The sequence below is a fragment of the Lactuca saligna genome, chromosome 9 (assembly GCF_052625555.1).
Source record: "Lactuca saligna cultivar CGN05327 chromosome 9, ASM5262555v1, whole genome shotgun sequence".
NCBI classification, from domain to species: domain Eukaryota; kingdom Viridiplantae; phylum Streptophyta; class Magnoliopsida; order Asterales; family Asteraceae; genus Lactuca; species Lactuca saligna.
In genome coordinates, this window is record NC_136425.1 from 28,340,001 (window position 1) to 28,367,198 (window position 27,198).

Below are 27,198 nucleotides of genomic sequence, written 5' to 3' on the forward strand. Positions count from 1 at the left end.
AAGGACACAAGCATACAAGATAATGTTCAGTCTAAGTACGACAATGGATGAAGACGTGTTGGAACACATTAGAGACGTTGTCGCTCCAAAGGAAGAATAAGACACGTTGCTTGAAAAACGATACAAAGCTACAACTTCTCATAAATAGACTTGTTTTGGTGGCCGAATGTGACATGATTATACCCCAATGTTTCCATATGCGGAGTTAAGTCTGTATGTAGAGATTGAAAATTCAATAAAAAATGATTATATTATTTCTATAACGGGTTCATAAATTAAAGTTGTGGAGAAAAATTGGACATGCCAATATAAGTTTAAAAAGTTAAACTTTACTAATTCGGTAAATGATAATAACGAAATCGTAAAATCATAAGCACTAAACATACTAAAAGTTTATATATATATATATATATATATATATATATATATATATATATATATATATATATATATATATATATATATATATATATATATATATATATATATAGTGGTTGGTATGGTACTACTATGGTATCAAAAACTTTATACCACTACCATACCATGATTTTGCAATTTGATTGGTGACATGTTAGTTGGTGTTACGTGATATATATTTGTCGGCCCTAGTTGAACTTCAAAAGTAATCTATTCAACTAGAAATCAAGCATTGCAAGTTGCAAGAAGCCTCATAGAGCATCTTCATTTCATCTCGAATCAAGCAATTTACACTCATTGTTTTCTTCCTCATTTTTATGGTTTGCGGCAATAAAAATTATGATTCGTGTTTAAAAAGATAAAGTGGACTCCATATTGACATCATCTTGACATCAAATTATAACATATACTTTGCACCCATGACCTTACGAGTAAAATTTAATATAAGTTTATTTTGGTAGGATCTTTCGATCCTGATCCGATCTTACAAACATAAAATGAGCTTGGGTAAGATCGTGATCTTGAAAACCTTGAGTCCTAGCCATCTCTTGTTGAGATCGCGAACCTGCCTAGAGGGCCAAGAAGCACGGCTAAGCAAGTGAGCAGGGTCTCCTTGAAGTTGGAAGAAGAAGCTATGTATGCGAGTAACGGAAAGAGCAAGTTCAAGTCTAACTTCAGTCGGGTCCCAAACTACATGGTGACATATCCAAGCAAGTACCGCCAATAAAGGTAATTGAAGACAATTCTAAACTAAATATAGCCAATATTGATGATGTTGGTTTCTCTCCAAATAGCAACAAACAAGAACTAACACTCTAGGGGATTTTATTACATACTAGAAACAAAAGGACACACACTCTTAGTGTTGCAAATGACTATAGTGTGACATTATGTTGTGTTTAACCCGAATGACGTGAAAGTTTACAAGGAATTTGAAACTCCATCAAGGTAATTCTACAAGGGCGAAGAAGTGAGTATATATGTCCTCTCGGCTGAATCAACAAACGTTGAAAAGATAAAACAGAATCGAAATGTGGATTTGTGGCACATGTGGTTGAGCCATGTTAGCTATGATAAGTTGGAACCGGTGATGAGAAAGAAGATGGTCAAGGGATTACCTGTTCTATAGGTGAGCTTGTATGTGTAGGTTGCCAATATGGAAAAGCTCACCAATTACCCTAGAAGAAATCAAAGTTCCAAAAGCGAAGCCACCACTTTAATTGGCACATTCTTATGTCTTTGTTCTAATTTTGTGTTCATACCAAGTCATCTTCACCATAAGATGGAGAAGAAAGTAGTTTGTTGCATTTTGTGGGGTATGACCAAGAAAGAAACATTTGGAATTTTTTTCAAGGGAACTTCACTTCCCTAACGAGGCTTTCTGAGCCAGCTTTCGCACACCGACTAATCTCCGTTGCGAACATGAGGCTATGACTCATGTCCTTGAGTCATTGTTGACGAACTTTCATGGCTACATGGGTTAAGTAATTCTCAGGAGTCACTAGTCACTGCATGCGACATTCATGACCACATGACTAGGATTTTAATATGTTTGAACAAGAAAGAAATAATTGGAGGTGTTGTGATCCGACTATAGGTAAGTGTTATGTATCCAAAAACATGATATTAATTTGATGAAATATCGTCATTATGGTTGGTAATCGTGTAGTGCTTTCAAACTCAAAGAAAGATCAAAGAAGAACTTGATTCGTCTAAGGTTAATCTCAACCTCGACGAAGTTAAAATCGCACTTAACACTATTGATGTTGAAGTTTACAATCAACAACCATGGCAGATAGGCGAGTAGTCGAATACGCACTATCGGTTCGGGAAGATATGTGAATTTCTTGAAACCGGTACTTAATAACGATTATTGGCGCTAGTCTGCTTGTGAAGAAAGTTGGAGATAAAATGGCAGTAGTTATAGTGTATGTTGATGAATCCGGTTAAAGGAGACCTTACACACTCGTTTCCATATGAAAGATCTTGGAAGGTTGAAACACTTTTTTGGCCTATAACTAAGTTATGAAAATGGGGACATCATGTCGCATCAAAGAAATATTTTGCCGACTTATTCAACAACATTGGTATGAAGTATGAACAATATTTTGTCGACTTATTTACTTAAAACTTTATCTTTCGTAGTTTTGCGTTAATGTTGTTCATAGAAGTCATGTATGGGTGGGTAGTTATTTCCCGAAGTTTTGTAGTAGTGGTTACTTATTTTCTTAGACTTTGTTTAGTGGGTGTTTTTCCTCCAACTCTATAAGACATTTATGGCCATGTTTTGTCATTTCAGAAGTTGTAATTCCACTCTCAAGTTAACAATAAAAGCATCCTTAAATGGAATTGAATGTTAGCATGTCTCATGTTTGGCATTTAGGGTGTGTTTAGGATTGCTTATTAGAAATGGCTTATACTTTTCTACAAAAATGTCAAAATGAAGTTTAGGAAAAAATGTTTGGATTGGTTTGTGGTACCAAAATACAATAAGTCTATAAATCATTTTTTGTGTTTGACAAATTATGTATACAATTTATCAAAAACTACTTATTTAACATGCTTTTTATGAATAAATTGTTGCATTCTACATGGATGATATTCTAAATCTACAACAACAAAATCTTCCATTATAAAAATGAATCTTGTACAATTATCAAATAATGGAATATCAAAAGTATCCACACCAACCGGTCCCACAGACAACTCATCTATCAAAAGTATCCACACCACATCTGAGAGAATCAACAAATTATCCAATTTACAACCACATTTAATGCTCATAATCAACAAATTCAATTTTTTTTTCTTTTATTTATTTTTATAATTAATGTGAAATGGATAATGTACCTCACAAAAATTATGTTCCAATATCCTTATCTTGATCAAAGTCCAACATGAAATCAGTCAAGTTTTCAGAATCAGCAATCGCTTCCTCCAATGTCATCTTACCTTTCCCTTTTGTAGGTTTTGGCTACACAATAAAATGTGGAAATCAGATTGTTTTTTTTTTTTAATATATAAAATTGTAAAGAAATTTCAAAATATAAATTAAAAAGATTACCTTTGATTTGCGAAGCTCGGGAGTAGTTTTCAATACACTCCAATTGCGTGTAATATTTTCATCATCCTCAAATTTTCCCTCATCATCACTATCCTATTAAAAGGAAATACATAATAATTATTATTCTTATAAATTATAATAATAACTATATTTACAATCATAACAATAATAAGTAAAAACACTCATAGCACAATAAACTACCTCCTTTTCACCAATATCAACAGCTTTAGCCATAGCTTCATCATCAGAAACCGGTGATTTTACCTTTTTACACAAGTGAAATGAATCATTCAAAATAATTCATTCAACAAAATAATAATAATAACAGAAGCTTATTTATTAGTTTTTACTTGTTAGTTATTACCTTTACTTTTTCAACCTTCTCTGAGGCCAATATTTTATCAATTTCCTCCTTCGATGTTATATTCCCATTCTGATCAATAATACAAAAGTAACTATTAGCTTAATAAATGACAAATTATACACGGAAGTTTTTTTTTTTTTTTTTTTTTTAAAAACAAAAATATACTAACCTCTTGCAAATAAGCTAAAATATTAGGTGTAGGTTCATGAAAATCAGGGCCTCTGAAATCAATCACTTGATCTGGATCTTGGATATAATTCACTGTTGGATAAACCGGATCTCCACCCCATACTACAAAACCAAGGGCAAATATGTCAAAAGTTAAATTAATTATATGCATTAACTTAATAATTGAAAAAACTTACTTTGCTTAATTTGATCCTCTCTCATCCTCATAGCCAATGGATCTCTTGAAATCCGATGATCAGTTCCCATCATTATGCGATATTCAGCAGCTGTTTGACATGAAAACATTTCTATCAACTGTGTGTTTTCATCTTCTCCAGTTTCTTCAAAATGTTTTTCAACAGCTTCACGTGATGTGTCCTTTTTCCATGCTTTCACCCATTCTGAATAGTATGCTAATGGACCTTCTTTCTGCAATCTCTCACGTTCAGCCTGCAGCCTACATCATTCATTGGAATGGAATCAGTGATTACATTCCATGATTCAAGAAGAATTCAATTAAGATTTATACCTTTCTTCTTTATATAAATGCTTTCTAGCTCTGTAAAGAGCAGTTTCAGTCAAAGTTGGCTCTTCACCAAAAAGCTTAATTTGACCGGTTTCTGCCATGGCCTTGAGAAACACCTGAAGTCAAACAATAAGGGTGTATAAGTAATTTCACAATAATTTTCAAGGGTATATGAGTAATTTAACTAACTGTTTCAGCGTCGGGTCGTTTCTTCTGCCACCTGGACCATTGTTCTTTATCTGGTTTTCTCCAATTCCACCATAACTCTTCACTTGTAAGAGGCTCCTTAATTGGTTTTCTCTTTTGAGGATCAATAAAAGGGTGAGGGTTTCCAATCTTTTTGTCGAGTTCATATCCACTTAACTTCTCCATTTCAGATTCCTTTTGATAAACCACAAAGTCAGAAAACTCGTCTTTTGATTCTTCAAATCCTTCAGTCAAATCAAGATCTAAATCTTCACTCAAATCGTCTTCTTGATCTGAAACTGTATTTGTTTCAGTGGAATTGGAAGCAGGAGTTGTTGAGGAGGACTTGTTGTACATTTTCATTTTCCTTCTGCTTCCTGGATTTTGACCATAAGATGGAGCTACAGATGATGTGTCAGTGGGCCCAGGGGCACCGGCTGCCCGGGCTTGACCGACTGTGCCCTCTGGTAAATAATCCTGCCCGAGGATACTTGCCCGGGCACCTGAAGCTGGCTCAACCTGCCCGGATATTGAGTCTTTGTAACTATGATATGGGGCCCTCTCAACAGATAGTTTCTCAAAAGATGGTTTCTCTTTCTCATCATCTGTTTTTTCACACTTTACACAAGGAAATAATGGAGCCCTTTTAGTGGTGTTCAATCTGAGTTTTGAATGCCATAGTGAAGATGGAAATGAACCTGCAAGAGATGTCTGTAGAATTCGCAAATTTATAATGAGTTTTCTTTCTTTGAGTTTAGTAGAATGTTAACTGTAATGAAACAGGTGTCTTTCAGAATGTGTTATTTGTAGGTTTACACATAAATATTCAAAGTAAATCTACTTAAAGAACACTCAAGTGTTTGATGAAGAAAGAAACTCCACTTCTTATGGTGTGTGAATCCAATAAATCGAAGTGACTTTTACCCAATCTGATTATTGGGACTTCAAATTGGTGTAATGAAGTTGAACAGATATACAATTAGAGTGTTTATTTCAGTCGATTTGCTAAGAGTCCCTTCAAAACTCGAACAAATCTTAATAATTCGAAACAGAGCTATAAAATAGTTTAACCTAACCTGAAATAACAGCGGAGTTTTGTTGGTTACACAGCCACATCCAGAAATCATAGTTCTCGATTCTATCTGAAACAACAGCGATAAAGATTTTAGTACACGAGAAAGGTGAAAAAAACAATACCCAAAAGTTAATTGATGATTAAGATGCAACAAAGCGAAACAAGTTACAATGAGCCACTAAAACTCTGCAGATCGTAGCATGAATCTGGTAACAATAAGGGGTTTATGGAAGGTTCAATTGGACCTGCAAGTTGTTCTTCTCGACAGGGTTTTAGGGAGGGACAACGAAGAAAGGAAAGTATCGGATAACGTTAAGTTGCCAAATCTATTTCCAGAAAAATAAACATTGAATTTACATAAATAGTCCCTAAAACGTTACATAATAAGGTTTTGTATTTTTATTATTGGAGTAAATTAAACGAATAATCCCTATAGTTTAAGGTAATTTGTATATTGATCTTTAATTTATTTTTTTAACTTTTAAAGTTTTACTGTTTGTTTTTGTTACGCATTTTTAAACTTAAAAAGACTATTTGCCTTTGATTTTTAATTTATTTAAGAGTAAATTACACGAATGGTCCCTATGGTTTAGGGTAATTTGCACGTTTGATCCCTAACTTATTTTTTTAACTCGAAAAGTCCCTACAGTTTGTTTTTATTACACGTTTGGTCCCTTTCTTACCTAAAAAGACTATTTTTCTATTGATTTTTTAATTTATTAAAATAAACACACCCCCAACTCCATTCCCTCCACCTTACCTTATCTATCCTACTATTTTTTCCTATTTAAATAATAGTCTTTTTAGGTAAGATAGGGATCAAGTGCGTAAGAAAAACAAATAGTAGGGACCAAAGGCGTAACAAAAACAAATAGTAGGGACTTTCCGAGTTTAAAAAATTAGTTAGGGACCAAACACGTAAATTATCCTAAACCATAGGGACCATTGATGTAATTTACTCTTTATTTAAATATACACACCCCCAACCTCATCCCTCTCACCTTAACTTACATACCCTATCATTTTTTTTGATAAGATATGAATCAAACGCGTAACAAAAACAAATAGTATGAATCAAACGCATAATAAAAACAAAAAACAAAAGTAAAAAAAATAATTTAAAGAGCAAACACGCTAATTACGCAAAACCATAAGAGCCATTTGCATAATTATGTTTTATATTTTATAAATAAATAATTTATTAATAAACACGAATAGTCCCTATGGTTTGTGGTAATTTGCGAACTTGATCCCTAACTTATTTTTTTAATTCGAAATGTCTCATTATTTATTTTTGTTACATGTTCAGTCCATATTGTTTGTTTTTGTTATGCGTTTGGTCACTATTTTACCTAAAAAAACTATTATTTAAATATAGAAAAAATTATGCGGTAGGTAAGATAATGTGAGTGGTGGGGTTGGGGTGTGTTTATTTAAATAAATTAAAATTTCACTGCAAAAATAATCTTTTTAGGTAAAGACAAGGATCAAGCGCATAAGAAAAACAAACAGTAAAAACTTTCAAATTAAAAAATAAGTTAAGGACCATGTAAATTATCCTAAACGGACCATTTGTATAATTTACTCTAATAAGATTTCGAGTGTTATTATTTTTTTTGGGGGTAATTTTATATTATTATACTTGTTCCTTTTAGTTTAGTTTTTTATATATATCTAGTTTATTTGACTTGTAGTAATTTTGTATCCAAGAATATTTAATTATTTTTAGATAAAATAAATTTGATAACTTTTTTAAATGTATTTAAAATTTTAATACTTTTTAATCATTTATAACCGATAAACATATGAATATATAGTATTTCTTTAAATGCATGCGTTATATTTCTTCAAATGTATGTACCATGTGTAATATTTCTTTAAATGTATGTATAATGTTTATTCAAATATATGTGTAACATTTCTATAAACGAGTGTGTATAATTGGTATTTTAATATGTTATTAATGAAATTATTTATTTAATAAAATAATTAATTTATTAAGATCACAATTAATTTGAGTTATTCTTATACGAACTTTTTATTTGTTTATACTTTTTTCATAATATAAATTTTAATGTTAGTGTCACAAAAAGATGTCATACAAATTTGTAAACCTTTATTTTAAACAACAAACACATAATTCAAAAACTGTTTTAACTCAATTTTTGTTGGTTTTTAGTTTTAGCTAATTTTATACCAAAGGGCTTCAAGCCCAGTGATATCCAGTGTTCTTCTTCTTTGAGGTTAAGAGTTCAAGTCTAGTTGTGGACATAGGTGGATTTAAGGAGTATGCTAGATTTACCGTTTCAAAAATAAAAGATTACTAATATTTTTTTATAAATATTTCTAAACAAATAAAAATTACAACTTCTAAACTACTAGCTATTAGTTACTCTTGCCAAACATACCATGAATTAGGGATGAGCTTTTTAACCGAAAAATGAAACCGAATTGAAAATGAAACCGATTAGTGGTATTCAATCCAGTTCCTCCAATTCATCATTTTTGGTTTCTGGTTCTTTCGGTTCAAGCCAGTTCCGATACCGAACACCTTCTTAGATAGCATAAGTAGTAGAACCGAAACTAATGGAAACCGATTAGTGGTATTCGGTCTCGTTCTCAGTTTCTCGTCCACTTCTTAATCGGTTTTCAGTTCTTTCGATTCAAGTCTAGGTTGGTCTGGTTTCGGACCGATTTACATCCCTACCATGAATTATAGATGAGCATTTGGACCTTCGAACCGGACTGGACGAGACCTAGAAAGCCTCAATAGGTTTGGTCCAAGATTCATCAATTTCTACGAAATCGGTTTGGTCCAAGATTCGGTCCGGTCTGGTTCAGTCCAAATGATCACCCCTACAATTAAGAACCGCGCCTAGACCTAGACCTCGTAAGCCTCAATAGGTTCGGTTCAAGGTCCACCAATTTCTGTAAAGCCAGTCCGATCCAAGAGTCGGTCCGATCCAGTCTAGTATAAATGTTCAGCCCTACCATTAATAAACATTTTTCAATAAAATAGTTTTTATTTATTAAATATAACATTTGAAAATTTTACATTCTGTAACAACTTACAATTGTATTTTGTAAGTGACAGTTACACTAATTTTAATATTTTAAAAGGCATTTATTTTATCTTTATAATTAATTTAAGAAATTTAGTCGGGTTTTCTATTATTACATTTATTACACAATACTTGATATAAATAAATAAAAAATAAAATTGAGGTGGTCTCAGTTTTATCTACATAACGATACAAATTAGTCTCAGTATGACATATTTTTGGTGTAAAATCCATTTTTATATCGTTAAAAATGTACATTTTATATTGTTATAAAATATGTTTTCCGTAGATTATACAACTGAAACATGAAGCTCGACGGAGGTTCAAATCATCAAAAATTTAATAAATTGTATGTTATTTTTCATTGAACGTGATACCCTAAATATCATTAAGTTTCGAAAGTAATTACACCGTTGTAGTCGTCATAAATCGATAAGTTCAAAGATAATTTTTAATAATTTATCTAAATACATATATCAACAAAACAGAGCTATTTTTATATTTATTCATATAAAATAATAAATGACTTTACAAAAACTAATAAAATGATAACAGTTTATATGTATTAATTCTTAACTAAAGTTAACATCTATAATTATAACCTGTATTTTTAACTTTGTATTCATCTAAAATATTGATCATATGTTACAAAAGTCATAGATGTAATGATATAAGAGCATCATAAGAATTAACTATTTAAGAGTTTATTTACTTTGTCATATTATGTTTTCATTTTCCATTAAAAAAACATATATTTATAAATCATCTCTCATGCATAAACTTTATTAAAAGTTTTTTTTTCAATAATCAAATATTTATATCCTCACTTATTTAAAACATTTTATAAACACTTCATCCTCTAAACACTTTTGTAATGGTTTCAAACATAATACCAATTACTTTAGGTAAGATGGTTGATTATGAACATTATATTATTTATAATCAACCCATGTTTTTCGTTAACCAAATTGTGGACATCCCTAACTTAGGTGAGATCCCTTTTTAAGTGCTATGGTTTTTTTAAGGTAAAATGACCATGATTTTCACCTACTTTAATATTTTATCCACTTTTGCTAAGTTAGAATCATTGCAAATTTGCAATGATTGACTATAAATTTGCAATACAACACAACAATTAAAACATACAAATCTTAATCAAGGAATGAAATTTGTTAGAATGTCTCTATTTTGTATATAATAACAATAACATAATAAATTGCCAAAACCCGATAAAAATAAATTATGTTCTAAGTTATATGTACAAATACATTCCACATACATACATTAAATCATTTGAACCTTGCCTAAAATTACAAAACCTTTATAGCACACCTCAATACCCATCATATACAAACTCAACAAACTTATAAGGATTGGCCAGGAATCAACAAATATTCTAGAGCTAGTTTTTTCATATTGACATAAGTTCTAGTCCAGTCCAACACATGTCAAATACAGTATAACATGTCATATCCTGCATCATGTGCTTGTCATGGCAACATGCTTGGTAGGACGTACTAGGGTTGTTTGGTGTCTTTTTCAAGTTTCATATGGGTAGGTGGGTTGTATTTGAGGGTAACGAGAATTTGGCGCATTCTAGATAAGTCAGTAGGCTTACCAGGCTTTGGACCCTGAATCACCACAACCGATGTCGGTTTCTCGTTTGCTTTTTTCCCTCGTTTCTCTAATTTTGGGACTTCCTTTGGGATCATTTCGGCAATTGCTTTGAAATAATTCTTACCAGCTTCTGCATGGAACTTTTCTCGGCTTTCCAGATACAACTGCATCACAAGCATCAATGATGACAATGACATTGATGTGACTTTTAATGTGTGATTGTAACTAATGTTAACGAGACAATAATAATAATAATAATAATAATAATAATAATAAAGACAATAATAATAATAATAATAATAATGGCAAGTATTGAGTAATGATTAAACTATTTTTAAAAATACAACAAACATCACCTTCTCTTTTTCCCTATTGATAGTGGTATTGTTGTTGCATCTAGCTTTCCAATTTCTATGAAACTCAGCTTTATATTTATCAGCAGCTGCAATTATTTCTTTCATGGATTCTTTCTCCTGTATCTCTTTCTCCTCAAGCCTAATTGCATTTTTCCTAGATATCAACATTCACAAGTTTATTCCACAACACTTCATTTCCTTCTTACCAAAGAATAAAAGGACATGAGAATGTTGAGATTTGGCTAAAAAAATTACTATAACAAATATGAAAACAGCTAACTCTGTTTTTTTGTATTGGATTCAAGAATTCTACTTGTATACTTTTATGATTTCTTGTTACTTACTGATATTCACAGCCTAAAGTGTGAGAAATTTATGATAAATCCAAACCCTTCCTTCAAGGATACGATTCCTTCTGTAAATTTTAATTTTGGTTCAACATATTACATATAATTGCTAATTAATCCCAAACATGTTTTCTTAGTTTTCAACAACTATTGCAAATCCGAAGTTGATATGATCTTTAAACTGTTAAATTCGCTATCAATTGAAGCCACAAGTAAGAATCTGGAAAAAAAGTTAAGATATCACGAACTCACCGGCGCCATTCTCTCAGAGTGAATCCTTCCTCCAGTTGCATCTCCATTGGCGGAGGTAGAATTGGTCCGTCAGACGCCGCGGCGCCACCAGTCAGCTCCTCCGTCAAACCATCTCCGGTAGTATCAAGTAGTGACATGAGGTCGGTCTTCTGGAACTTTCTCCGTTCAATGGGACGAATACGAGTAAATGTTTTTACGTTACTTGTAAACTTGAATAAGAGAAAGTAATAATCTGCTACAATCAGTTGCATTATAAGATTACACGTGTCGGCTATTTGTTAGACTTGGAGTTTAATAAATGCTTCAGAGCCTGTAGATGTTAGACACGTGTGCTTGGGGCAGTCCTGTCAGCACCCAGAAGTTCATATGCTATGCGTGCTCCTTTAGAATCTTTTTTCCAAATTTGGTCAAAGCAAAACATTTTTTAAAGTAAGAGGCTTTATTAAATTTAAATGAATAAATTATTAATCATTAAATAATAAATAATATAAATGATGTGAATCTCAATCTAATAGAAAGGTAATGTTATATTTATATCCATGTGTTTATATTTTATATCGTTGATAATTGCAATCATATAAGACATGACAAAAACAATATGTTTTGATTATTAGATATGTTTTTTTATCACCCATGAGAATTTTGTTAAGTTTTGACACCCAAGTTCATAGAGATGCAACAAAATGGCTAGTCTATAGGTTTTTATAGTTGGTTTTTAAACTAGTTTTTCCAATCCAATCCAAAAATCAGTTACATATGATCAAACATTTATAACCTTAAAGTGGTTTGAATCCGACCTGATTTCATACAATACTGGTTTGCTCAAGTAAGACACAAAATAACTAGTTTTAAATAGACCCATATCAGTTTTAAATTGCACACATATTCATGTTTTAGGTACTATTTTGAGGGTTGTTTCATACTGATGCCATGGACTCAAACCCAAGTGTGTCGATTTTATTAACACCAAAATCCAAACTCATACTAACTTAGTTACGTCTTGGGACATATTCGTTTGAAATTGGACCACTTAATTGTTTGCCCGATCTGCTCTATATTATCAAACTTCCTAATAAAGTCATCAATTAAGATTTGTACTTTTGAAAACCTATGGCCTATAGGTTTTCAAGTTTTGCATCTTACTACATAAATGAAGGGTTGCATCATGAATATCCTATTAAATTAACAATTTTTTATAACACTTACTAATATAAAAAGAATTTCAGTGGACAAACCTTTAGTCAAAGTGTCGAATACTATCCAATATTTAAATGCACTATATTTTTAATTTAAATAAAATTAAATTCCATTCAGTTTATGAATTACCTATATAACTTGTTTAAAGAAGTCACCAAGTTAAAAATATAAATTTGATTATTTTATATGTTTTTTCCATGTCTATAAGTCTGTCTAACAAACTAACTATCCTATTATGACTTTTATAATATACAATACATTATAGTTGACATAAAATACAAAATGCTCTTCCATCAAGGAACATAGTTCTAACTCTAATTATTATGGGTTTGTTAATCTATTGAAAGTTGAAAGCACATAACATGTATTAGTACTCTTGTTAATCAGATTGACTTTCCTATGTCATTGCTATCAATCAATGAATCAAAGAAAACACATGACACGTAAGAAATGGAAAAAGGAAGAAAGTTGTTTTGTGGACACACAAAGAGACTAATCGTTTTGATCTCTCAAAATCTGTGTTGTGGTTTGACTTTCGGGATTGGGTGCATAATGGGTCATATAACACGATGGTAACTAGCATATTTATATTTTTTTTACCAGCTTCAAACCAAACATCAAGAAACTGATAATATTTTGAAACCGTTCAAAAGAGAAAATAAAAAAAAAAAAAATAATTTAAAAAAAAAAAAAAACATCCTTGAGGATTTTTAAGAATTTTTAATAATAGTTGGTGTAGTGTCCTTCTCAATCTTTAAGATACTTTTTTTCTAGTTTTTGCAAATATTTATAAAAGGTTGCTAATAGTCTTGTGATCACCACCCCTCATTTTCTAATAGGCCCGCCGATAACGAAGATGTTGCCAATACTGGACGTTTTGAAAAGAGAACTCAAATATAAAATTGACTAATTTTCATAGTTTGTGATTAAATTATTAATATCATATGTTGATCATAGTTGAGAACTTGAGATATCTTGTAAACCTATATATATATATATATATATATATATATATATATATATATATATATATATATATATATATATATATATATATATATATATATATATATATATATATATAGGGTTAGGTTCATGTGAGACGCCCTAATTTTGTGAGACCGTGAGATGCATTTTTTTATTATTTTTTATTATTTTTAATTTTTTTTAGTTAATTCAAGTTCTGAAAATAATATTAAATTTTTTTTTTGATTTTTTCATTTATTTTGCATTTTAAAATTATTTTTTAGAATATGTCAGTGTAATATTTTATTAGAATATTTCACGTATTTTTGAAAAAAAAATGGAATTTATTTTTATTTATTTATTTATTTTTTTAGTTAATTCAAGTTCCGAAAATAATATTTAAAAAAAGAATTTTTAGATTTTTCCATTTATTTTGCATTTTACAATTATTTTTTAGAATATGTCAGTGTAATATTCTTTTTAGAATATTTAACTTATTTAAAAAAAAAAACAGAATTTTTTTTATTTTTTTTAGTTAATTCAAGTTCCGAAAATAATATTTAAAAAAAGAATTTTTGGATTTTTCCATTTATTTTGCATTTAAAAATTATTTTTAGATTTGGTCTCACAAAATTAGAATGGTCTCAAATGAACCCGAACATATATATATATATATAAGAAGGGACATCTTAAGAACATTAAAGTTTTTAAGTTTTTGGCAGAATGGGTCCCTTGATTATGGATGGGGTTGCAAATCTGTCTCCTCTTTCTTTTAGGGGGTCATTTTATGTCATTTTGTATATTCTTTGTGTATACGTGTTGTTTTGAATTTCCTTCACCATTTTCTGGCGTGTACCCGCTTTTCGTCAACCCAGGTTAAATTTAGATGTTACACCACTTCAAATCCAATCTTTTCCACCATCTCTAGACTCTTCATTAGACCACCACCATTTCTTGCATCGATTTCCAAAAAGAATCATTCCTCCACCGTCTTCTTCAAAGAACTCCGAATTTCTACCCTAAATTGATGGTGCATGTCTCCTTCCACGTTTCCTCCACCGCCTCAAAAGCTTAATACGTTTTTTCCATGCACCGATAATCCTTCACATATATTTCTTCTCTTTTCCACCGACATACCCAATACTTTCTTCCACCTCCTCTGCTCATCATCTACTTCAATGGATCCACTCACCGACTTTCGTTTAGCTTCCCATCGCTTCGTCTTCGTTCCCAATAACCTCCACAAAACCTCTCTTCATCGGGAGAGGTTTCCCATCTTCTCTACCGCAACCGCACCTACTTTACTCATGCACATCTTCTCGTTGATCGCCTCCGCGTACGGTCTCCAGATGATGCTATCGACGACACCTCCGCCTCCGCCTTCTATCACGCTGTTAACACTACCCAATTCAGGTATACATCCTAGTTTTTCCTCTATTATTTACTTTTCCTCCACTATTGAATTTAGTTAGCGTTTATTACTACTTAAATTGTCGCTTTTTCTCTCTTTCCTTGTGTACAGGCATATTCGACAACAATTAAGAACGATAGAAGGTTCAATGATTATCAATTGGCAGATAGAGATTGTTGCAGGCGTCTTTGTGTTGATGTTGGTGTTGTTCATAACAGAAAGAAACAACACTACTGGTGGGTTGGAATGACCATGGTGCTGTGATTTTGCAATTATTAGCCCTAAAACTTCTTATTTTCTGCTATATAAACCAAAAATTACCTTGATAAAAAATCTTTGACTTTTAAGTAAGAATTATGAAATTTGTTATGCATGTTAAAAACTAAACCTAAAAATATGGAAGTTAACAAATTCATATTGCAGATTATCTTTCAATCTTTGAATTACACTGCATGCTTAGTTCAAAGTACCAGATTTTCAGTAGAAACAAATGGTTTGGAATGAAAATAGTTAGGGTGTTGATGTTATAGACAATCGGACAGGTTAAGGCGACTATTATTGGTAGCTATATGAATCATGTAATTAAACTTATCATGTGTAATATGTATGTCACATTTTGGAATGCAGATTGTGACATCCCCATTTTCACGGACATAAAATACCGATTTTGTTTATGCTTTATAAAAATCAGAGTACATCTTTTAATAAAAATTGTGCGGAATTTGTTCCCAGTAAAACATCATAAATACGTTATCAAAGTATTTCCGAAGAAAAGTATTTTTATTCATTTTAAAACATTTGGGATGTCATCGTCAATACAAAAACATAAGCATAAACAGAACTTACATTCATTATCACTAGTGATTTATATCTCCTTAATCTCTCAATGTAATGTGGCTTCATATCAACACCTGTGATATAAATAAACTGGGTGAGTCAGGTTGGGAAACCTGGTGAGTACATAGGGTTTTCAACCCACAATAATATAATTATTATGTTTAAACATCAAACAATCAACCCAATTACCCATCCCCATTATCTTCTTTACTCTTAAGGATCTACCCTAAGATCAACTATTTATTGTTCATTTATTCCTAAGGATCATCCTAAGGAATCGACACGAAGTCCATCGTTGTCATGGTTTACACAATAGGCACTAAGTCTATATAGTCGTCAGGGATTAGGCACCAAGTCTGCATGGTCACAAGGGTTTAGGCATCAAGTCTGCATGATCACCAAGGTTTAAGCACTAAGTCTGCATAGTCACCAGGGTTTTGGCATCAAGTCTGCATGATCGCTAAGGTTTATGCACTAAGTCTGCATAGTCACCAGGGTTTAGGCATCAAGTATGCATGATCGCCAAGGTTTAGGCACTAAGTCTGCATAGTCACCAGGGTTTAGGCATCAAGTCTGCATGATCGCCAAGGTTTAAAGTACACCGGGTGAACACATCGTTCACAACACCTACAGGTTGCGAGTCTGCTAGTGTTTCACTGGACTGTCTAGAATAGTCTGTGGTTGTCATCCATACTCTAATAGATGATGGGGCCAACATTTGGGAATAAGGCTTTTCACATGGTCCACCTCTCACCCTTACCTCATGGTTTATATGACCTCTCAACTCATCATCCAAATCATATTTCATCTACCCATGTTTTACCCAACATATTATGTAAATATAAATACATATAAAGTTTAAATCATATAAAACTTGTATAAAATCGTTCATCCAGTATAGATAGCAATTATACAGATAATATGCATATATAACACGTAGTTTATATAAAATACTTCATATCTATGTGTAAGATGAAAGGGACCATGCACTCACTTGATAAGGTGGTGACTCGGTACTCGAATAGTGCTTCGTTTACTTTAAAATAATTTCATTCGACGAAACCTAGTATTATTACTACTAGATTTTAGTCTAATATTTATCGTGACTAATTATTAGTCTTATTATTATTATATAAGCGTTTAAACAATACTTTCTAACCGCTATGTACAGACAGGGGCCAAACATAAAACACCATAGGGCAGGACCATTTTGGGAACAATACTTTCTCACCTTACTATACTAAAACTACAGAAAGAGAAGTCGAATCATGAGTGACCAAAATGCTCGGGGATAAGAAGAGAAAGACTTTTGAATCAAGAGAATGGTGCAAGAAATATGAGAGCCCAAGCCTCTTAATTATAGTAATTGAATTTACAAAAACTACCCTCCATAATTACGTAATGACCTTATAGTTATATAAACGACTAAACACCTCTTCATAATACTATTTTAAATAGATTTAACGATATTTATACTAAACTATATCGAAAGTACTCAACACCAGTCTTATAATAACCGCATCGTCGATACCTTTCTAATGATATATACATTTGTATATATATGTGTACGTATATATGATTTATACTTTATTTTAATACATAAATATGCTATTATAATTTTTAACTCGTTCATACGAACTCCATTTTTGACGTTCTTTATATCCACGCGTTGGTATTTACGAATACTGCAACTTTCATTTAGACGCCGTCAACTAATTCTCACTCTATCTCATATTTACAAAATTGTATCGAATTTATCGCGCTCGAAGAATAGGGACCAAGTTTCGTCCATATCTTTAACATACGAGCTCTACTATTGACATTATTTATATCCGCGCGTAGGTAGAAACAATATCTAAAACTTTCATTTAGACTCCGTCGGCTAATTCTCGTCTGATCTTAAATTTAATGGTAGGAGGAGATTATACTGTTAAATGTCTGCATAAAATTTATAACTTCTACATACGGACTCCGTTTTCGTTTGTCTTTTTACCGTTGAGTTCTTGTTAATGAGATCTTCAACTCTCATTTAGGTCGCGTAGGCCAAAAACCGCTCGAACTAAAATTCGAGTTTCGGGTCGTGCACTTCTATGCCAAATGTAAGAAAATTCATAACTTCCTCATACGAAGTCAGATTTGGGCGTTCTTTTTATAGACGCTCTCGGTTTAACATATTCTACGACTTTTGTTTATATTACTAAGGCTAAAAAGTCCTCTATCTTAAATTCACTATTTACGTCTCCCGGTGCCGTGCCAGTTTTGCCAAAAAACTTCGACGGGTCATAACTTCTTCATTATAACTCGGATTTCGGCGTTCTTTATGTGTACTGAACCCTTGTAACATACACTACAACTTGGTTAAGATTAATCATTCTAAATAATATTCCATAAAAAACTCATTTTTGATGCTTATTGTCTCTAAATTGACTAGCCCGGATCTATGGGCATTACACAGATGGATCTAGGATGAGCAGTTTTTCCCAAATCACGATCCCGTACCGGAACTGGTACCGACTTTAAAAATATGGGACAATACTTGGTACTCCAAATACACAAAATTCGGGATTCGGTACCACCGGTACCGGTACTAGTACCGAAAACCGATACCATTCCGGGTATCGGTACCGGTGATTTTAATTCGGTTCGGTACTCGGGATTAAATTTTGATCGAATTCGGTTTTCGGGAAATCGGGAACGGTACGGGTCGGTACCGGTTCCATCCCACGCTTATCCCTAGATGTATCCTGTGCTTCTAGTAGTACGGTTCCAATACTACCTTCCACACCTATCCATACTTTCCTCATGAATCGTACTGAATCTTCAAAGTCACCTTCTCATAATGGCACTCCCACAACCCGCTAAACAGTTTCGCATTCGCACTAAAGCACTTCCTAGGCTCTCCTAGGATCCCCACCTCACCCTTCTATCATCTACTGAAAAACCCTTATTAATGTAAGCTAACCACTTGATGAATACAGTTATATGCAACAAAACTTAATTAATATTTAGAGTAAAAGACCCAACCCTACAAAGGTTAGACTCAAACGAGAGTCGCACAATAGGGTCGAACGAATAATTTTAAAATTATTTAACCATTGCAACATGTAACTTAATATATTCATTTAATAGTTAACTCACATCAATATGAGTCCCATAAATCACAAAGCAAGAAACATTCGAGTAGTGAAACCGTTTGGCACTAAGACACCAAGAAAATTTGGCAGATCTTTACATGCACACTTTGGACTACTAGGCCTAAGCATCATGGATACATATACATCATGTATCTACTCTCTCAATAGTGGCTAATCATTCCTCACGTTAGGCTGCTATAAACTGTGCTCACTTATGGAACTTCCACTAACCCTGTAGTCACTCGTGCATGCTAATCATACATAACCCTGTATTATATAGACAGTCGAATACTTGATTCTACCCTAAGCCCACAACCAGACTAGGAACATGAAATAAATCTAAATCAAACATTCTCAGGCTATAAAATCTTAGTTATGTACAACTATGATGCATACACTGAGCAACTATAGTAATGATGTCAATTTCATCTATCATATAAGAAATTCTCCTAGGCTATCCGACATCATACAATAGACAATTTTATCATGCAATTTCTGAAAATCCTTAGCCTATAAACTAGCATGCTTTCTTGCTCCGACTGATCGTACACATCTCATACTTCTCAATAATCCTTGAAAACAATTTTGAAAACAATCTTAATAATAATTTTGGAAATTATTTTGATTTTTTTTCTTTTGCAGATCTATAGTTTGAGTCTGGATTCACACGAATGCTCATCCAATTCGCTAAAACCATGGCTCTGATACCAACTTGTAACATCCAAAAAATCAAGGTAAATTTTATATTTTTCAAAAACAACCAAAAACCATAAATGTTTACAAACATAGTTTACAAAGTCCCAAAGTCCCAAATTAGAGTGTCCCAAAATCAAATCTCATATCCGAACCGCTCTCTGGGCCTTCAGCCTGACTAGACCGCATCTCGGGTCTTTAGTTTATCCGGACCGCCCCAGGTATCTTGGCCTTTAGCACAAAGCAGGACCGCCTCAACCCAACAAACCATAACATATCAACATATACAGTAACAATAAATAACCAACAACACATGTAATCATACAAATATACCAATCTAACACATAATCAACATAACATCAATATAATATATAAGGATACAAAATCCAGTAGGCCAACCTTGGTGCATTTGACCCATAAGTACAGTGAGGAAAAATCACCTCATAGTCTGAAGTGATAGCAGAAAAGAACATTGCTCCAAAATGCCAACTCAACAAATCACCTATACAACAAACAATGACCGAGTCTCAAACTACTGTTCAAAATACCCAAAATACTCTTAGGCCAAATTTGTCAAAATCCTGATCAAGGTCAAAGGTCAAAAAGTGAAAGATTCCCTTTTGGGTTGTGTACGCACTACGCACTCACTCTACGCCCAGTGTAGAGGGAGCCCTTCGAAAACGCGAGATCGATCCCTGGTATGTGCAACATACTAGAGCTGAATCCAAACTTTTCCATTAAGCTCTTATTTCATTAAGCCAAGGCACCAAACTTCAGATCTAGATATCAAGGGACATCTTAATGGATAAAGTCTCTGACTTTATCCATTTGCATGCATACAAGAGGGTAAAAATTCAAACCCTTGGTCCAAAAGTTACCCAAAACTCCCAAACTCTTGCATGGCTCAATGAGAATGTCCAAGCTCTCATTTTTATGAATCTAGAAGCTAAAATCTACAGAAAACTACATTTCAAGGACCTGGAGTAGCTCACACTCCATTATACTAAACTATGGGACCAAAAATGCATACAACTTCTAAACAACAAGATCTAAGCAAATATCTCATAAAGATCCAAGCTTTATACCTCCAAATGAAGCTGGAAGGCAAGATACTTATGGATCCAAGATGCCTTGAGCTTCCAAGTTGATTCCACTTCTTTCTTCATCCTTTAATATCACCAAAAGCACACTTTCAAGCTCAAAAAGGCTCACACAAGGATTTGGGTTTGCTAGGGACGAAATGAGATATGGAGACTGATGAGGGAAGAGGTATTAAGGAGTTAATGATGCTTAAATAGGGTTAAAAATGGAAATATCCTGGACAAAAGGGTGTTATAGATATCCTTCCTCACATAAATTGACTGTGCCACGCATTAGGGCACATTGAATACCCTAAGTGCTTTCCTCATCCGAAACCGACGTTTGTATGTTTCTGCGTACACTGCATCAACTGCAAAGTAGTCATTCACAAGTTGGGTGTATCCGATTTCATGATTTCTCTGTAAAAAAGGATTTCTAAATTTTGGGCGCGAACATTTGCCTTTATTTTCTTGTTAATAAGCAAGTGTTATTCACATGACGTCCCTGATAAACCCTACTTCCCGCAACACCAACGTATCCAATGAAGTGGACGACGATGAATATATTTTGGAATTAATCAAAAGTATATAGAAGAGTGGTGTTTTTTATGGTTTAAAATGTAGAGTATGTGTGTCTATTTATAATAGGTAAAAGAACCTTTTTTTTTTAAATATGACCGTTAAAAAATGATAAAGAAGGGGAATGGTAGAATTCTCGTTCCGTCGAGCTATGACGTGTGATAGCCTTATCATGCCTACCCACCCCAAACGATGTTGTGTTCACCACAGTACCACGGTGACACGTCGCCACCGTAGGTTCTAATAAAAAATTTCACTTTTTTTTTTTTTTTTTTTTTGTAAGTTTTTATTTTATTTTATTTTATTCTAAATTTTTTTATGGAATAAATTACTTTTTTCGTGAAAAATAAGTCATATAATCCAACAGCTGTGATTACTCCACGACAGCAAGGTGAAACTCCGTCGCGAAAAGCATTCATGACCCGTCTAATGCATCACGCCATTTTGACAATCATCTGTACGGACAAAATCATGGCATTTTCGTAAGTAAGACCAAACCCACGCCCTATTACATAACAAGCCACGGATGCCTTTGCTTTTTCCCCTCTATATAAACCCCCCCACACTTACTTTCAAACCGCTACCCCAGGAGAGAGAAAGAGAGAAAGAGGGAAAAAGAGAAGGGGCGTGTAAGAGAGCGACTGAAGAGAGGGTTTAGTTAAATTCTTCACGTAAATTCCTCGAATCTTCGTGAAAAATTTGTGCATTTCGTATTCGTCTTGATTGATTTTGAAGTTTTCAAATACAATTATTGTAATTTGATGTACTTTATTTAAATGAGTCGTTTAGGGTTTAATAAATCGGTGGTTTACCATGGGGAAGCTTGTTTGGGTGAATTGGATGTGATTCATACCGGTGATAAGAATTTCCAATTCCCAAACAACGAGATTAGGATTCATCATTTGTCTCAGGTCAGCGAACGATGTCCACCTCTTTCAGTTTTGTTAACAATCTCTTCGTTCTCAGTTCGTTGCAAGCTTGAATCATCATCCCCTGTTCGACAACCCCTGCTCATCGATCTTCACGCTACTTGCTTCTACGAGCTAAAGGTTGTAATCAATTCTCAATCATTAATTATTTACGTTTGATGTTCCTGTGCTGTTTAGTTCCTGATTTAGTAAAATTTTGTCTGTTTTTGGTTTATTACAGACAGCTGTGGTGGTGATTGGAGATGAAGAGGTTCATTTGGTGGCAATGCCGAGCAAGCTAAAGAAATTTCCTTGTTTCTGGTGTTGTTTGGTTCCAGCTCAATTATATAATGCCTGCTTAGGGATGTTGAACATGCGCTGTCTTGCCATTGTGTTTGATCTTGATGAGACACTTATTGTTGCAAATACGATGAAGTCTTTTGAGGATAGGATTGAGGTTTTGACTGGTTGGATTGGGCAGGAGTCTGATTCGATTCGGGTTTCTGGGATGACATCTGAGCTTAAAAGATTTGTGGAAGATCGAGCATTATTGAAGCAATACATTGAAAATAATTCTGTTACTGATAATGGTCAGACATATAATGTGAAACTGGAGGAAGTTCATATGAATGCTGCTGGAAATGAGCGAGTTGTTCGACCAGTTATAAGATTGCCCGAAAAGAATATAGTCTTAACCCGTATTAATCCAGAGGTTAGAAGATTAATTGCTTCTATATATCCTCTATCTTATTTCCTGTTTAGAAGACTTACTTTTATTTCTGCAATGTCAAAGTTGGAGAAACTGGAAAGAATGATTCAGTTAATACATATGAATGATTTGTTTGCCTGTTTATTCCTGTGGACACATATCATTAGCAATGTCATTATTTCGTCCTTTACTTTTGGTCTTATTTATTGTTAGCTTTCTTGGGTGGGTAACTGATGCATTAGACTAGGCTGATGCTGGTCTTACCGATTACAAAGATTGAAATTGGATGTTTATAAAACATGTGACTAATTGTATATTTCATTTTTTTTTGTCTTCTTGTGAGCTTCAACTCTACTGGTGCCTTATATATGTATGTAGTATGCACAATTATTCATAACCTTATTGCATGAACAGATACGTGACACGAGTGTGCTTGTGAGGTTAAGACCTGCATGGGAGGATTTAAGAAGCTATTTAATTGCAAAAGGGCGCAAAAGATTTGAAGTTTATGTATGCACAATGGCTGAAAGAGATTATGCATTGGAAATGTGGAGGTTGCTAGATCCAGAAGCCCACTTAATTGGCCCAAAACAACTATTAACCCGTGTTGTATGTGTCAAATCAGGCAAGCATCTTTCTTTTTTCACCATAACAAACATAAATCAACAATCTTTCTCCTTCATAATCACTAATAATCAAACATTCACATCACATTCTTATCATTGTATAGGTGCACGTAAGTCTTTACTTAATGTCTTCCAAGATCGCACCTGTCATCCAAGAATGGCTATGGTGATTGATGATAGGTTGAAAGTTTGGGATGATAAAGATCAACCTAGGGTTCATGTGGTCCCTGCTTTCACTCCTTATTATGCTCCACAGGCAGAGGTGTTTGTAATTTCTAAAACTGCAAAATCTTGATTTCATCATTACTATTTGATTTCGGATATTATTATTAATAATATATATTTTTTTTATTTTTGATAGACAGCAAATGCTGTTCCTGTTCTTTGTGTTGCAAGAAATGTTGCATGCAATGTTAGAGGTGGTTTCTTTAAGTAAGATTGCTATGCACAATTTTTAATCCCAAAACATCTGTTTTTTATACAGTTTTATTATTAAGAATTAATAACTTGTGTTTGTCAGAGAATTTGATGAGAATCTACTAAGGAGGCTTTCAGATCACTTCTATGAAGATGAAGTTTTAAACCTGCCACCTGTCCCAGATGTTTGTAACTATCTAATGTCAGAGGTAAGTAACTAAACCAAGACCCCTAATTCTTTATCGGTTTTATTATCTTGAATAAATCTTTTTTTCTAAAAAAAAAAATTGGTTTCAGGATGCTAGTTTTGTACCAAATGGCAATATAAACCCCCTAATGGCAGAAGGACTCAATGGCCCTGAAGTTGCTCATAAACTTAATCAACAGGATGCAAGAAACGTTGCCACATCAGCATCAAATGTTGCCACGTCAGCATCAAGTGTTGGTACTGGTGTGGAGTTAAAATCTGAAAAGCCACAACAGTCTGTTCCAGTTACAACCATCTATGGCCCACCATCTTTCAAATCTATGATACCTTCAGAAAGTATGCACTCATAAGAAAATCTCTAGCTTCTATTCTTTTATAAAATTATCTACAAACATTTATATAAACAACAATTATATTTCAGAACCTAGCTTACTGGGCCCCATCCAAGGACCTAGATCTGGTCATATTCCTATCTTTCATGGCACATCAAGCTCCTTTTCTCCAGGGTTTCAAGTTACACCACTTGTATATGAACCAAAGAATGAAGAGGTATTCACTAATATTTTCATATGTCAATTATTTATTTCCATTAACTTAATCTAATTTCTTTTTTCTTGATATTTTCAGGTATTCCATGGTTATGGATTGCAAAAGAGGAATCTGCCACAAGTGGGTTTACTTTCAGGTATTTGGAGTGTTTCTACTTTCTATTATGATATTGTTAATTATATGTATAAAAAAAAATATTGTTATACTAATTTTTTTTTTTTGCACATGTGTTTTTCATTTGTGAAAGATACAGGCTTACTACAGAATCAAACATCCTATAATAGCAAAAAAAATCTCCCTGATGGTGGAAATTCAAACTTTTTACCACCTTCTTTATCCATTGGAGTGCTGCAGGAAATTGGACAGAGATGTGGTTTTAAGGTATGCTGATCATTTTTTATTTTCTATTTTTATTTTTTTTATTTGGTTGTTCATTGATGACCTGTTTATGTTGATTTATAGGTTGAATACAGATCCATTTTAAGCTCTAGCAAGGATTGGCAGTTTTCATATGAGGTGAGTTACACCATTGCAACCTTGTACCTTCCCACACAGTAACACTAAATTCTAGGATTATAAATTTTAAGGTCGAATATTTATATATTATATTATATGTGTGAATTATGAATTATGTAGGTATTGTTGACAGGGGAGAAAGTGGGTGTTGGAATGGGTAAGACCAGAAAAGATGCACAACAACAAGCTGCCGAAAATGCCCTTCGTGGTTTGGCTGGTGAGAAATTATTTTCCTAATTTAAAAAAAAACAAATAAATGTTTTAATTTTTTTTTGGAGATGAAAAGATATAAAAGGTGTGTTGATGGTATTACAGATAAATATGTAGCGTACCTCATGTCACAATCGGAAACAGGAAACAAAGATTCCGATGACTCTGGAATGGAAAATGGATTCCTGTTTGAAACAACAGACTTTCCGGAATCAGATGAATCACTTGTCAAAGATGGATTGCCTGAGGTGGGATTCTATATGTTTGTTTTTATTTTTGACTTAATCTTAATCAGAAATGTAAGGAAGGATAAAATGGTCATTTCACAGGTTTCTGAAATGAGGCAGTCCTCCAATTTCACTGGCCAGCAACTCCAGAAGCCAGCCAACTCATCAAGGTAAGTGGTTAAAACTTAAAAAAATTGTACATATTTAACTTTGATTCAAAAATTACACTGATTTCATCATTTCATCTGCAAATGTTATATAATAGGTTAACAGAATCCACAAGTAAAAATTCAAAAGAAGAATTACCTCAAAATTCTCTAGATTCATCGTCCTCACGAAACCAACAGCAGCAAAAGAAATGGAATAGAGTTGTGTGAATCGTGAAACAAAAAAATATACGAATATGGAAATTATGAAAGGATAACCAGAAATGACTTTTTTGACCCCCATGATTTTGAGCGTCCCACAATGTAGAAAACGAACCAAGGCCATGATGTTGGTATGTGGGACCCGAAAAGCCGTGTCAACAAATTGTAAAGGCGATTATGAATTATGATGGTCATGATGATGAGGGTTAGGGTTTGTTTTGTCCCATGATCTCGATAGCAAACTTGTAAGTATTATGACATGGTCAATTTTGATTCATCCCTTTGTTACTAGGGGAAAAGAAAAAAGGTAACATTTGGGCTTTTGGATTTGTAAATTACTTCTTGTTTGTGTATTTAGTATTTTAGGGTAGACAAGAATCTTGGATCTTCACATTATAACTGAAACAAGTGGCATTATCTTTATCATTTTTCTATTAACTAAAACAAGTGGCATTTTGAGACATTCCATTGGCATTCCCCAAAATAAATTTGTAACCCTATTGGTTGACCATGGGTATGATTATAAAAGATTTGTTAATCCTTTCTTGTAGAAGATTAATAAGATAATCCCACAATTGTACACTAGAACTTAGATTAATGATAATTAACAAACCAATCATACATAAATATTAGAAGTGCTCTACATGTTTGAGAATAAAGTTTAGTAGACGACTCTAATCCAAAACATCAATAAAAGCTCTAAATAAGAAATTGTTTATATGAAACGTTTAGACTTATTATGGTTTGGTATTGATAATGAGGTTTAAGTGTTTAGATACAAAAATTTCACAAGCATTTATTGATTTAAATAAAAAGTTTTCATAACCATTTATTGATTTAAATAAAAAGTTTTCATAAGTTCATCTTTATTTTTATTTATTGGCTTATTTAATTAGTTTATGATAAGTTGTTTTCTAAGTACATGTATAAGCACAAACTATCGAATGCTAATAAAATAAATTTACTTTTTATGTTTTGATACCGCATAAATAATAAAAACATTTTTTTTAGAAAACTATGTTTTGACATCGAATAAACTAATAAGTATTTTTACTAAAAAAACATATGTAGATACCCTAAAGTAGAATAGGGTAAATGCTATCTTGGTATCGGAGCTATGTTATCTATGT

The 27,198-nt window shown here is 32.9% G+C and overlaps 3 protein-coding genes across 6 annotated transcripts; 1 reads left to right on the forward strand and 2 right to left on the reverse strand.

Annotated features, from left to right (window-relative positions):
- Positions 1 to 3,027: 3,027 nt before the first annotated feature.
- Positions 3,028 to 6,137, reverse strand: PTAC12 (plastid transcriptionally active 12). Of its 2 annotated transcripts, none has more exons than XM_078975598.1 (11): positions 6,046 to 6,137; positions 5,802 to 5,867; positions 4,729 to 5,436; positions 4,543 to 4,655; positions 4,211 to 4,470; positions 4,015 to 4,136; positions 3,846 to 3,914; positions 3,683 to 3,745; positions 3,482 to 3,574; positions 3,268 to 3,391; positions 3,028 to 3,152 (listed from the first exon to the last, which is right to left on the reverse strand). In XM_078975598.1, exons 2-10 carry the CDS (start codon positions 5,850 to 5,852, stop codon positions 3,278 to 3,280), a joined length of 1,593 nt encoding a protein of 530 aa, XP_078831724.1. In that variant the 5' UTR covers positions 5,853 to 5,867; positions 6,046 to 6,137; the 3' UTR covers positions 3,028 to 3,152; positions 3,268 to 3,277. The 2 variants fall into 2 exon arrangements, with proteins under 2 accessions (XP_078831724.1, XP_078831723.1); XM_078975597.1 differs by having other exon boundaries at positions 5,970 to 6,131.
- Positions 6,138 to 10,078: 3,941 nt separating this feature from the next.
- Positions 10,079 to 11,602, reverse strand: LOC145016686 (clathrin light chain 2-like). The gene is made up of 3 exons (XM_078974934.1): positions 11,435 to 11,602; positions 10,836 to 10,989; positions 10,079 to 10,643 (listed from the first exon to the last, which is right to left on the reverse strand). Exons 1-3 carry the CDS (start codon positions 11,569 to 11,571, stop codon positions 10,380 to 10,382), a joined length of 555 nt encoding a protein of 184 aa, XP_078831060.1. The 5' UTR covers positions 11,572 to 11,602; the 3' UTR covers positions 10,079 to 10,379.
- Positions 11,603 to 21,921: 10,319 nt separating this feature from the next.
- CPL2 (carboxyl-terminal domain (ctd) phosphatase-like 2) lies at positions 21,922 to 26,491 on the forward strand. Of its 3 annotated transcripts, none has more exons than XM_078973527.1 (15): positions 21,922 to 22,379; positions 22,480 to 22,950; positions 23,362 to 23,572; positions 23,678 to 23,835; positions 23,935 to 24,005; positions 24,094 to 24,199; positions 24,288 to 24,534; positions 24,620 to 24,747; positions 24,826 to 24,883; positions 24,995 to 25,128; positions 25,210 to 25,263; positions 25,384 to 25,480; positions 25,579 to 25,721; positions 25,803 to 25,870; positions 25,966 to 26,491. In XM_078973527.1, exons 1-15 carry the CDS (start codon positions 22,107 to 22,109, stop codon positions 26,075 to 26,077), a joined length of 2,331 nt encoding a protein of 776 aa, XP_078829653.1. In that variant the 5' UTR covers positions 21,922 to 22,106; the 3' UTR covers positions 26,078 to 26,491. The 3 variants fall into 3 exon arrangements, with proteins under 3 accessions (XP_078829653.1, XP_078829654.1, XP_078829655.1); XM_078973528.1 differs by having other exon boundaries at positions 25,001 to 25,128; XM_078973529.1 differs by lacking the exons at positions 25,803 to 25,870; positions 25,966 to 26,491 and having other exon boundaries at positions 25,397 to 25,480.
- Positions 26,492 to 27,198: the final 707 nt, after the last annotated feature.